This window comes from Thermobia domestica, chromosome 4 (assembly GCF_964235325.1).
Source record: "Thermobia domestica chromosome 4, izTheDome1.hap1.1, whole genome shotgun sequence".
Classification (NCBI taxonomy): Eukaryota; Metazoa; Arthropoda; class Insecta; order Zygentoma; family Lepismatidae; genus Thermobia; species Thermobia domestica.
In genome coordinates, this window is record NC_137457.1 from 236,834,707 (window position 1) to 236,849,215 (window position 14,509).

General features: G+C 34.3%; 1 protein-coding gene across 1 annotated transcript in view; it reads left to right on the forward strand.

Moving 5' to 3' along the window:
- LOC145683064 (uncharacterized) overlaps window positions 1–13,365 on the forward strand; it is a 43,661-nt gene extending 30,296 nt beyond the window's left edge. The window contains exon 4 of the mRNA XM_081754424.1: window positions 13,145–13,365. Coding sequence (XP_081610550.1) covers window positions 13,145–13,296 — 152 coding nt within the window. The 3' untranslated portion in view covers window positions 13,297–13,365. The remainder of the gene's footprint in view (window positions 1–13,144) is intronic.
- Window positions 13,366–14,509: the final 1,144 nt, after the last annotated feature.

Here is a 14,509-nt window from a genome sequence, read left to right on the forward strand (position 1 = left end):
CTGCACGTACTCAATGAAGTATGTCCTTTACTTCAATGACAACATCGCCAGAGCATTTAGCTTCCGTTTCTTATGAAATTGAGGAAAAATGAGCATAGAAGATAGTTCAACTTCCTTAGTCCTATTTAAACATTTATCATTAAGACTTTAATCCTCATTAAACGGGTATTATTAACACTATTACATGCCCTGAAAACGTTCACAACCTATCATTATCATGAAAAACGGGGCATTGACAAATTTTACGCCTGCACAATAATCTTAATCAGCTGGCAATTTTAGAAACTATATTCCTGTTTACACTTTCAAAGGTGCCACGAAACTTGTGAACAGAAAATAGCTTTGAGCTTTGAAGGACATAAAAAAGCAGAAAACTGAAGCCTGTCATAAACACTGTAATCATACGAACTTTTAATACTCTAATCACTCATATACTAATTATATTGATGAAACTTCTTGAGTTGTCAACCTATTGTTCTTACTATAATATTTTCATGTTCACTGTTTTGTCTTTCCATCAACAAGTCATATCAAGAAAAAATAATTTTGTATAATTTCCGAAAACTATATACAGCTCTAACAATCTGGTTGACTGGTACCTTTAGTTTTAAAACATCGATATACTCATTTTGAATTGAATAAAAGAGGATATAAGCATGCGGCATGACATTGTGACGAAAACTATCCAATAATAATAAACTAAGGATATTGCAATGTTTACACAAATCACTGTGCTTCAATACAATGTTTTAGTCGCTTATTTCGGTCTATTCTCTCTTGCTAAAATATTTATTTTTTTCCTCACAGACAGCATTAACTGTACGAAATTGAAAATATCACTTTATATATTGAACAATATTTACCATATTTTAAAAAATAATCCGTTGTTTTCGAATATTTGGAAAAATATAAACCTACATCTTGTTAATAATAAAAAAATATTCTGTAGTACGAGGGAGATTATGTCACGAAATGGAGAATAATATTTCCTTGATGTGCGTAACAATAAATGTGATTCTTATTTTTGATCAAGCACTGCAACTTACCCTCCTGTTCACTCTTACTGATGAATCTCTATCGCATGTTTAACATATTTGTTTCTCAGGGGAGTTTTCTAGTCTTATTTATTTAATGTTCTAGAATTGTCGCCGGTAAGCAACCTTCTCTTCTTTTTGATACATCAAAATTTATGATTGGTAAGTTTTAAATTAATTATCTGTTCTTTCTTCACTTTACCTATTTTGCATAAAATATGCTTTATAAATAAGAGAAAATCCCATTCACAAATTAAATTTAAATAGTATTATTAGATCGTTTAGGGTGCTTGTTCGTAACGCGGGTTCGAACGTGGGTTCCTGTCACCACGGCATGGCGCGTCCTCAGGTTGCGGATCGAGGAGAAGGCCTCTAGATATAGAGGTTACCTGCGAATATACTGAATAAGCAGTCGCGGACAGACGACTAGGAGTGGTCCTCCAGATTGGGGGTTTGGGTAAGGCTAACACCCTCATCCTGTAAAAAAAAAAGGTACTTGTTCAAAAAAATTCACAAAAGCCTCGGACAAGGACTGATAACTTGGCACGACCTCAGCAAAAGAAAATGGACATGAGATTTGGAACATGGAATATTAGAAGTTTTTATAGGGCAGGCGCGTTAAAATCTGTAACGAGTGAGTTAGAGAAATACAGGATGGACTTAGTAGGAGTTCAGGAAGTTAGGTGGGAAGGAAATGGATCTGAGAATTCCGGAAATTTTACGTTCTTTTACGGGGAAGGAAATAAAAATCACCAGTTAGGAACAGGGTTTTTCATTCACAAACGAATATTACCAGCAATTAAACGGGTTGAATTTGTTACTGACAGACTTTCTTTTATTACTCTTAAGGGACGGTGGTGTGATATTATTGTTTTATATGTACATGCTCTAACTGAAGATAAGGGTGACGATATAAAAGATAGTTTTTACGAAGAAGTGGAACGGATATTTGACCAACTCCCGCGATACCATACGAAGATTCTATTAGGGGATTTCAATGCGAAGGTAGGGCGAGAGGATATTTTCAAACCAATTATAGGGAACGAAAGTTTGCATAAGGAAAGTAATGACAACGGTGTTAGACTCGTGAACTTTGCAACATCCAAAAACCTAATCGTGAAGAGTACAAAATTCCCACATTGCGACGTTCATAAATACACTTGGACATCACAAGACAGAAAAACACATAATCAAATTGATCACGTTTTAGTAGATAGAAGAAGACAATCTAGCATAATTGACGTCCGGTCGTTTAGAGGAGCTGATTGTGACACTGATCACTACCTGGTAGCAGCGATATAACGGGAGAGATTATCGTTGAATAAAGGTAATATTCAATGTCCGAAAACGGAGAGATTTAATTGAAAGAAATTAGAAGAGAGTCAGGTAAGAGAGGAATACCAGATTGAAGTTTCGAATAGATTCGCGGTTTTAGAAGACTCGGAGTGCACTTGTGTTGAGGATACTTGGATTGAAATTAGAGATAGCATTAAAAGTTCAGCAATAGAAAAATTGGGACACGCGGAAATACGTAGGAACAAACCATGGTTCGACCAAGAATGCATTAAACTAGCAGAGAAGAGAAAACAGGCAAAATTAAGGTGGCTACAAAATCCGAATGAAACAACCACACAAAATTTCGCAGATATCAGGCGGGAAACTTCCAAGACTTTTAGAACAAAGAAACGGGATTTTTTGAAAGCTAAAATTAAGGAACTTGAAGATGATAGTAAAAATAAAAATATTCGGGACATGTATAAGGGGATCAGCGAATATAAGAAAGGCTATCAACCTCGTGCTTATATATTAAAGAAATCTGACGGAACAGTTCTCACCGATACGGATAGCCTCTTAAATTAATGGAAAGATTTCTTTGACGATTTGCTGAACACGCAGCCAAAAACTAATGTGCGTGGAGAAAAGGAGATACACACCGCAGAACCGTATATTCCAGAACCCAATAAAATAGAAGTGGAAGCCGCTATAAAGAAATTGACGAAACACAAATCTCCGGGTGTAGATGAAATTCCGGCTGAGTTAATTTTAGCTGGAGGCGAAAAATTATGGAACAAGATACACAAACTCATTCTCCTTATCTGGAACAAGGATGAATTGCCACAAGAGTGGAAAGAATCACTCATTGTTCCAATTCACAAGAAAGGCGACAAAACTGACTGTAATAATTATCGAGGCATTTCTCTTCTGTCAACATCCTACAAAATCCTTTCAAATATTCTGTTAGCAAAATTGACCCCATACGCAGATGAAATTATTGGAGATTATCAGTGCGGATTTAGACGAAATCGATCAACTATCGAGCAAATATTTACCATTCGCCAAATACTCGAGAAGAAGTGGGAATACAATACCCCGGTACATCAACTATTTATTGATTTTAGAAAGGCTTACGACTCGGTTAGGAGAGAAACATTATACAACGTTCTTACAGAACTTGGAATACCGAGAAAGCTAATTAGATTAATTAAGATATGTTTAAGTGAATCCCAAAGTAAAGTCCGGGTAGGAAAATTTTTGTCCACGAGCTTCCACGTCGAAAATGGCCTGAAACAAGGAGATGCGTTGTCGCCATTATTATTTAACTTTGTGCTGGAATACGCCATAAGGAAAATCAAAGATAGCAACCAGGGCCTAGAGTTGAACGGCATTCACCAGGTTATGGCATATGCTGATTATGTAAATTTAATAGGGGATGATAGGAGAACAATAGAAATAAATGCAGAAATCTTATTAAACGCTTGCAGGGACATGGGTTTAGAAGTAAATGCAGAGAAAACTAAATACATGGAAGTGCGTCGGGACCGTAATACGGCAATTTGTGGAGGCGTTAAAATATTAAATAATGCTTTTGATAAAGTGGATACTTTCAAATATTTAGGATCAATATTAACAGACGAAAATCATATTCATGAAGAAATTAAATGTCGACTAAAAGCAGGGAATTCGTGTTACTATTCGGTTCAAAATCTCTTGTCGTCGCGAATTCTGTCGAGGAATTTGAAGCTTAAAATATATCATGCCTGTTGTTCTGTATGGTTGTGAAACATGGTCGCTTACTCTGAGGGAAGAACATAGACTGAAAGTATTTGAGAACAGGATCCTGAGAAGAATATTCGGACCCAAGAGGAACGAGAATGGGGAATGGCGGAAGCTTCAAAACGAGGAACTACATAGTTTATACGGTTTACTCAACATTGTTAGGGTCGTCAAGTGTAGGAGGCTTAGGTGGGCAGGTCATGTAGCTAGAATGGAAGAAAGGAGAAACGATTTCAAAGTCTTGGCTGGTAGACCCATAGGAAAACGACCATTAGGAAGACCTAAGCGCAGATGGGAGGACAATATTAAGATGGATCTCGCAGAGATAGGAATACAAAGTAGAAACTGGATGCAATTAGCTAAGGATAGAAGTCAGTGGAGAGCTTTTGTGAACGCGGCACTGAACCTCCGGGTTCCATAGGCCATAGAGTTAGTTAGTTAGTTAGAGGTAGGGTGCTTGTACTTTCCAAATCATCCTTGAAAACATTGTCATGACCGTCAATGAATTACCCCGACAGCAGAAAGTGCTTGTGAAAAGCGTGATGTATAGTTTTCATGACCAGGATACAAGGTTGTTTCAAGCTACTCATCAAAAATCTGTAATCTTGTACCACGGTAAATTCACGGAAACTTGTTGGTATCCGAAGTGTTGCCATAGGATTTTCATGGAAACTTATTTTAATTGTAAGACAAATAAAAATCCATTTTTATCGCTAGTTGCTACAACTGAATATTTTGAACGTATAAACAAGACAAAACCAATATTCTTCCTACCTTGTTGGAACAACTGAACTTGGCTAGTTAAAATTATGGGAAGATAATCCTTAATTAAGCTTAACGTGCTATCTGGGTGCTATCTGGATAGCTATCTGGTTGAATTATCTCCCATCATAATACCCAAAGGCAATTCAAATTTCTCATGACATGGGGGCGACCTTAGTTCATATATCGTGCGTAGGGTCTCTCGTTAAACCCAAACGCACCCAAGTGGGCTTTATGGTGGACAAACTCCGTGTTCGTGAGTCTTCTCGAGATTCTCCCCTTTAGTTCCATTTTCTTTATTCTACTACTTGATTCTTTCTCATAATCACCAACTTCTTAAGCCTACTAGTCATACTTTCTTTAACTGATGAACATAAATCTAATCTACATAATTAGTTTCCAGAATGTTATTATAATATTCCGTAGAACAAACTGAAAAAGAAACAGTAATTGACTTTAAACGCTCAACAGTGAACAATATGTCCACAATAATGATTTTTTGATTTACTGTTTAATTGACTAACCTTTACTCCAGTTTTGCAACTATATCTATCATTTAGAGATATAAAACGGTGTTTCTTATTATTATTGGTATTGCCGTTAAAATTCTTATTAGCAAGGGTTCCCACATGCGCATTTTAGGGCGCAGGATACGTCCGTGAGAATATTGGGGGTTAATGGTAAAATCAACTTGGTTATTAATAAAATTGATGGCCCAAGATGATAATTTAGGTAAAATTGATAAATTTGGAAATTTGCATCTGAGCCCTTGCGGTAGCGGAACTGCTGATATAATAATAATAATAATAATAATAATAATAATAATAATAATAATAATAATAATAATAATAATAATAATTATTATTATTATTATTATTATTATTATTATTATTATTATTATTATTATTATTATTATTAATATTATTATTATTATTATTAGACCTACTAACGAGAGGCAAAATGCAAAAATTCATGTTAGATCATGTCTCATAGGGCAGTGGGAACAAAATCTTCGTCTCATGGTACGTAGAATAGATATAGAGTGTTTTTAATTTTCATATGTTAAATAGTTTTTTAAAAAATCATCTTTAGTAAAGTCATTATACTTAGTAAGGTGATTATACTAAATTTGTATTTAGTAAAGTCATTTCTTCATAGTATGTATTTCTCATATTCTTAAATTAAATTTCTAATTTGCGTGAACGCAATGATCTTGCGTGAACTTCAAGACTAAGCGAATTTTCTCTCCCCGTGTAGAGTTATTTTTTCCCCATCAGATTAGATTGGTGGTGAGAATTTCTGTGAAGTCGCAGTTCGTAGGAAACATTGGTTCTGACAAGTCCAATCTGCCACCCGTGCTTTACCTGTTTCCCTAAATTCATTGTTATATAAACTCAGTTGAGCATATTGAATGAGTAATAGCTTAGTGGGTGTAGTGCACAGTGTGTTGATTGTTGAGTTTGAATTTGCAAACGTAATGTAATTGAAACATACCTAAAGTTAAAGTTTAAGTTCACGACTGGCTGTCTAAATTGAAAAGCTTTACAATAGACAGGGAAGTTGTCTTATTCATATCTTACAATACACAGGTAACTAAAATGTATGATTTTCATATACATTAGGCTTAAATATTGTATTATTTATTCTACGTAAGTTGATAGGAAATCAAAAAAAATTCTTTACTTCTTCCCCCTTCTGTGTCATTACAGCATACACTACACCACTATTGTTCGGCAGTTTGGTAAGTTAAAAAAATACTTCTGGATTCTACAAGAATTCACACCTGCTAATAAGAATCGCCGTGTGGAGGTGTGCAATTCTCTTAGTGCAAGGAAGAAACACAAAAATTTTCTACATGGGAAAATCATTTTTGCTGATAAATGGATCTGCTACAATAATGTTGCTCATAGCGTAATTTATGTTCGGAAGATGGAAGATATGCCAGGCCTTTGGTGAGAGTGTTGTGAATACGCGAACAATGCAGCGGTGGTTTATCAAGTTCAAGGACAGTGACAGAACACTCGAAGACGCACAACAGGCCGAAAGATCTACACATGTACAAAATAAAGATCTTCAGGCAGAAATTGAGGCGAACAGTGCTCAGACATGTGAGAAACTGGGACTAGAATTCAGTTGAGAGAAGAAACCTGCATCAATTTGGGAAGCACTACAAGTTGCGTCGATGGGTCCCACATGCTCTGACTTCGGGCCAGAAGGCAACGCGAACATACACCTGTGTTTCTTTTGTGTCTCGTCTGAGGAAGGAGCCATTTGAAGACAGGGTGTTGACATGTGATGAGAAGTGGGATGGTACGTTGCTTCATGCGCCGTCATCATTAGTTAGCATGTCATGAATCGGTTCCAAACAGCTGAAATCAGCACTGGACCAGAAGAAGGTCCCTATGTATATTTGGTAGACTGCTCGTGTCATTGTGTATCGGTAACTGCTACCAGCTGGTCAGAGCTTCAATGCAGCTGTGTGGTGTCAGCAGTTGAGCCTTGTGCATGGAAACCTCAAAACTCTGCTGCCAGCATTTCTGAATGACAAAGGGGTCCTCTTGTTGCAGGAAACACTAAACATCAGGTGGGTAGGATGACCCAGGACACCATTCTACGCCTTGGATGGGACACACTATTGCATTCTCCGTAGTCCTCAGACTCTGCAGCCTTTGGTTATTTTTTTTTTCAATTCCCTGGAAAATCATCTTAGAGCAAACCATTTCAAAGTTCTAGTAGAGATGTAAAATGGAGTTGATACCTTCTTCGCCTCCCACCAAATTCTACTGCGATGGAATCCATGGCCTTCCAAAACGGATACAGAAGTTCGTCGATGCTAATGGGGACTATTTTTGACCTACCAGGTAAACGTAGATCGATGCCCGAAGGTGGTGGGTGAAAAAGCGACAGAACTTTCTTGGTCCCTTTATATAAAATAAATAGTTATCTGCTTATGTTGGTAGAGGAAAAGATTTACTATAATTACTTCATACATTCTTATATGTGTGAGGTAGATATTTGTAGTCTGATTACCCCTCTCGGACTTTCTTTGATACAAGGACTTACGCACATAGTAATCTTCACAATAATATGAAAGGGATTGTGTAATTACCGCTATTTATTAATAAATCTCACGAATTCTTGCATCAATTTGCAGAGTTCGGAGCAAATCTGAAAGAAAACAGACATTAGGAAAAGTTTACTCAACATCACCAAAAGAAGACTTCTACGTGAGGATGATAACTCTATGTATTCCATGCTGATACAACTACTATTTCACTAACACTGATATATTTATCACATCACATTATACCATTTGACTATCAGTTTATATCTAAACTGGATATTGACATCACCATAAGGTAAAAACTGAATTTGTATTCATTTATTTGTCGAATGTTTCAATTAAAAGTTAGCATAACATATAATTGAAGATGACATCTTTATATCAGGGTATTGTTTTCTTATCTCTATCACTTTAACCGTGAACTTGCCCGTTACTAGACTTAAAATATTTCGCTGCCGTAACGTTGGACGGGGTCTTTATCCAACAGACTGCACAAGCTGAATTAGGACTTTCTTCATGTACCTTCCATTCTGAAGGGGTAGTAATAATACCTTAGTATAGTCCTTTTGTCTTAGTTTGACTTTTACACTTCTATTATTTCTTGAAAATAATTACACTTCACTGCTTATTTTTCACATTCCGTAAATAATATTAGGATAATTTGTGAAATACTGTATTCTTGTATAATTTTACTTTACTATTATTTACGTTTTTTTATTACTTTCTATTAGCATGTTTCGAAAGTACAATAAATGAATCTATGCACTGTTTACGGGATTACACAAATAGCCGTCTTGGTGTAAGTACAATGCTAACATCTATAAGTTTAGAAGTACTTAAAAGATTGTTAAATTTTACACGTTTGTAATTCCACTTTGAAATTCTTAAGAAGTGAATCACTTTGGAACACAATAAAAGTGTAGCTGATTAATAGTCTGAGATTATTTACTTTAAACTCTCTTCAGAGTGCAATAATTAAACTATTTTCTGAGTGCCAATATTAAATTGGAGATATGCGGACAAATTGATTAGAAAATATTCATAGAATTGTTCGATGTTCTGAGTAATAACTTTAGTAACTCGATATTATATTATGCAACTTGTATACAGAAGTGGAAAATGTATCACTTCACAACGATTGAACCTGAGAATTAACAATGCCAGCTAACGATTGTTTTAAGTCCAACTGAGACTTAACTCAGGCAAAGCACAAACTGACGCAGACTAATCATAAATCGATTCACCGATTGTTTCCAGAAACTTTCTTTCTCTTCCTTTTGTTAAGTGTTGTACATAATCACTTTGAAAGAGTTTAAGGCTCTTCCTTTTTATTTTCAGGATAAAGATTTCTTTTTAGGACAGTTATTTCTGGCATAACTTTTTATGTCCATTTACTTAGCTTGTTAATATGTTATTTACAATTCATTATCACTTCATTCTAATGGTTGTATAATACACTGCAAATTTTACGTTTAATTTGACACATTATAAACTCCGGTTAGTTTCTGATTATGTCTTTATATAGTGATATTAACATTTGATGTTCAGTCTTTTTCTCCTTGTAATGCGAGATGAGGATGGTATTTGATTCAAGCAAACTTCCTTCTAGCGCTTAAAACGTGAATAAGTAACGTACACAATGTCCATGCAGTTTTGTTTTGAAATATCTGCTTACTCATTCCATTTTTACAAATTACACATACTTTATATACAGATAGATAAAATTTGTTTTATATATTTCACGTATATATGGAGCCTTCATGCTTTAAAAACTTTGCAGTGAATTTTCTTGGCATTCAGTGGATACTCTTTTGCTCCTGCAGGCGTACTTGCAGAGCACTGCCGAACAATGCCAGAAATGTCTTTGGGATTTCTTGAAAATAAAAATAACTAAAAGACAAGGTTTTAAAAGCGATAACAAAGAACTAAACGGAAAAAGACGAAATATACTTTTGACTACTTTCGAAGAACATGAGCACTTCCACTGTTAAGTCTAGTTGTTGATATTGTTTTCAATTAATTATTGTTTTGAAATTATAGATTTCATACTTCAGTCTGGAAAGCTAGTATACTTTTTCGAGGTTCGCTACGCCAGCCAGTGTAAGAAACGCAAAAGCTTCTAAATGTGTGAAAATCCTGATTGGAAAAAGAATTTTACACTGATTATTTTGCTGTACTTTCAAGGCCAACTTCAGTCTTACTGCCGTCTTTCTTCTGGAGATTTCTGGTTTCTATATCCAGTTTCTTAACATTATATTGCATTCTTAGTTTCTACTAGAAATACTGAGTTGGCAATTTCTTATACTGTCTCGGTCATTGACCACTGAATTTCGTTATTCTTTTTCTTTGGGGGGAGGAAGATATTTGAGAATCAAACCCCGCCAAATACTATTACATACGTTTGTGGAAAAGTTACAAAAACTGTCAGAAACAAATCCTTGTAAGTACAAACATAATTCTTTTACCGAACATGTTGTTAATTGTATTGTGTCATTGCGACAAAATAAGAACACTATCCAATAATAACAATTTAAAATATAAGGAAAATAATTGTAGGAAATTCGAATATGGCGGGTTTTGATACTGAGTGAAGAATTTGGCTGACATTGATACTGACAGGATTTAACAAGTGTTGAAAATCAGAACTAAGTTTATGCCTTTGCTTCAAAGTGGGTTTAAAACTAGGAACGATTTAACAATAAAAAGAGGGTAAACCAATAATTTATGACATAGGAGATCAATAATAAAATGTAAACTTGAAAACTACTTTATTGTGTTGTCAAAATTAGAATACATGGAATTTAATTTTCATTAAAACTACCTCAGATTTGAAAACATAATGTTGTTAAACCTGAGGAAAGGTGGCTTTTAACGTTAGTTTGCTAAACGATGTCAAGATTATAATCTTCTTCCTCCTCGACTATGTAGGAACACACAATTTCTTTTGATTTTGCTTCAAAATAATTTGTTCGGATGTGTTGAATTTGAAATGTCAGTTGCCTGGCTTCTTTTGTATATTTTCTGCCTCCATTTTCCAATATTTAAGTGCTACTGTCACCCCCACCTTATGAAGTGTATCATGATTATCAAGTATGCTCTCATATTTCTCTGGTTTTAGAATCGTGTCTTACTGTTTCAAGTCTTTCTCTATTAACTCAAAATCGCTACGGCAGATGTAGCGGAGTTTGAAACCAAGCATGGCCTAGCTCACTTCGGATCTGGCTGATTTTGAAACCAAGTCACATTTTCAACATTATTTTACAGTAGAATGTGGCGGATTTAACTACAAACCAATGTCTTCTTTGAATTCAGCATGTATGAAACTATAGGGTAGGATGCATAAGTCGATTTCTATGATAAATGGATTTGGCAGGGTTTGATTCTAGGTGCCTCATTTCTTAAATTTCTATCTACGACTTCTTGATAAAAATAGGATATTTGACGATTATTAAGCACTATTACAAAATGTTCTTATTTATATAATTTCCTAATTGAAATATAAAATATTCGATAACTAGAATTTATTTGCATATTCAAATTAAATACTCAAACGTAAAAATACCTCAAATATACTTACTTATATACAAATATAAATATGGAAATCGGCATGACACGCATCTGAGAATGTAGTAAATGCTCAGAACTATTGATTGATAAAAGCAATCTGGCATATGAAAGGTTTACAGAAACTGAGGGTCATAATGTGTTGGAAAATGCAAAATGATCTATCAAAATAAGTGAACGCAAAGAATTTATTGCAGTTGTGTTTTTATATGGGGTGCCTCACTATAGGAATACCGATATTCATATAATTGGTTCTGAAAGTTGGGGATTACCTAGTCGTAATGAAACAAAGCTCCGAAATAGTTTCAGCGAGACTTCGCAGGTTTTATGTAGAAATGTCATTGTAAGCGTTGTGAGAATGATAGATTTGCAATATTGTTTTTAGATCTAAAGTGAATTCATTGAAAACTGTCAAGCCAGGAAAACTATCAACTTCTTTCAAACCAGGGCCAAACATATCCATTGACGAATAACTACTCCCGAGAAAGACTCGCTCTTCATTTACCCACTTCATAACCTCAAACTGTGACAACTACGAACAAAATATTGCCTCGCTGTAGATGTGCGACACTAAGTACACAATAAATGGTTTTCTTCATCTTGAGAAAGATAATTCAGACCCACAAAATCAAAGCGTGTTACAGTTGGTGGGGTGAATGAAAAAAATGGAAGAAATTCAACAACCGATAATTATTTCACTTCTCTTTCACTAACAAAAATATTGAATGAAAATGAACTTTTCCTGGTAGATGCTATCAACAAGTTTTGTTGAGAAATTCTTTATGAAATTACAAATTCCGATGTATTCATTACTATATTTATTTTGTTTTAATTACTGTTAGTTGTGTATTTAGGAATTATGTTTAGGGATAAGAGGAAAATTTCCAAAGCATTTACCGAAAGTTACACAAATACAATATTATATCTTGCCCTCAGCTCCCCATAGCCATGTTCTTTCTGTGTATCTGAATATTTTAAATTGTATTTGCTATTCTCTCACGAATGTATTAAATCGTTAAGGGTAAGACAAGGCTAAAAATCTATCTTAACTTTGAAATTTAAAATAAGAGTTATTAAATTAAAAAAAAAACTGGCGTTAGTACAGCGGTATAAGACAACTGCGGCAATATGTAGCTTAAAAGGTAGCAAACTATAGCCTAGAAAGTTATACACAGTGGTTGGGGAATTTATGTTCTGCTTACATCGCCCAACCAGGAACTCTAGGTAGCACTGTTTTTTCAAGGCTGGAGTCAAAGATAGTTTCACGGTTTAATACATAAGTTACTGCTTTATTAGAAACGTATGAGTATTTCAATTTTAAAACTTCACTTGTCCACATTTTTGGATTGTATCTTTTCATTGTTTACTATTATTGGTACGCCATTTTATCTAAACCTTCTCATTTAATGTATTTAGGTATTTGTTTTACATGTTACAAAATTTATTTTGCTTACTTTCAGGTATAGAAGTTGAGACTATGAAAAATAACTAGATTTTCTTTAAGTTTTGTAAAAAAGACGAGAAAAGATTTGGGAGAGAGCACCTCGTACAATGTCCACTAATATGATGTTTATTTTCTATAAAAAAAGTTAATTCATTGCGATCTTTTCCTATTGCATATGTCAGTAACAAAATATTAAAATATATTATAAATTTTATGTTGTAGTACACATGGGTCAATGTCCACCTAGAGGAGAAATGCTGCAGAAACCCTGTGATGGTCAAAAACGCTGTAGTACGGATCGAGACTGCACATCTAACAAAAAGTGCTGCCTCGCCAGGCATGGTAAAATATGCGTCGGTGCAGTTTTCGACTGAAAAAATATGTTTCAGGAAGTGTGACTAATCTCAAAGTGATTATATATGAACGAGGTGAAGATAGAAGGTCCCAAAAAAGACCAAAATGAAGTAAATATTGTGATGTATATGTACATAAATTATTCTAATAAATAGTATTGTTGTCAATAGATTATTTTTATTTCAACATAAAAAGATACACGATATTCGGTATGGAGTATGAACATCCAGAATTCGTTAACAGAGGGCATATCACTAAATAATATGTTGCAATATATATATATCGGGTGTTCTAAAAATGGCGCCCACGGACCACAGAGCACTATTCTGCAGGTCACAATAAAGCAATATATATATATATATATATATATATATATATATATATATATAATTATATACCTTCCGGATGGTCGTCTGAAGACGCGATTTGTACTATGTGGCAACATCGCATTGCAGATAAAGAAGCATACGGTTAACCTATCATCAAATAGCTACATCGATTCTTTCCAGATGGCAGTTAAGTCTACAGACGTTGATGCTAGCACCGGTAGAAAATAAAACAACTCACTTGCTAATAGAAAAGCAAATATTTACCAAGTTAAGCCAAATGTGTCAAATAGTTTCTACAAAATATGTATTCTAGCTAAATCAGTGTTATTTTATTTTGTAATGAATCCCAAATAAAGACCAGTTTTAAAAAAGAGAATGACAGATCAAATGACTTGCTAGATTCAAATAATAAATTCTGCTTCATTGCTAGATGTTTTTGTAATGTCTCACCGCAGTCTCAGTGAAATCGCAAAATATAAGCCTATACATAAAATTTTAATATTCCTTCTAAAACAGGGCATAATTACATACTATAGATATTGAAAATGAATACATTAATTATCATATTACGATTAATTTATTAGATCGTAAGAGAAAAACTAAAATGTAGCATACAGTGGGATTTGAATAAGGTAAAAATGATATCTTAAATTAGAAAACAAGTGTTAAACAAATATGACTTAGCACACTCGGCCATCAAGCCCACTATAAAATAAGATGCTGTTATACTATATTCTATACAATCCATAGAACTATCGTCAGCCTTTTTTACTCATTACTGTTTTGGTAAACAAAGTTGGTAAACAAAAACATTATTTTATTCTCAAACAGCAAAGATAAAATAATATTTTCGAAATGTAATTTAAATATACTTTATGTAATAACCGAATATTTGACATTCCAA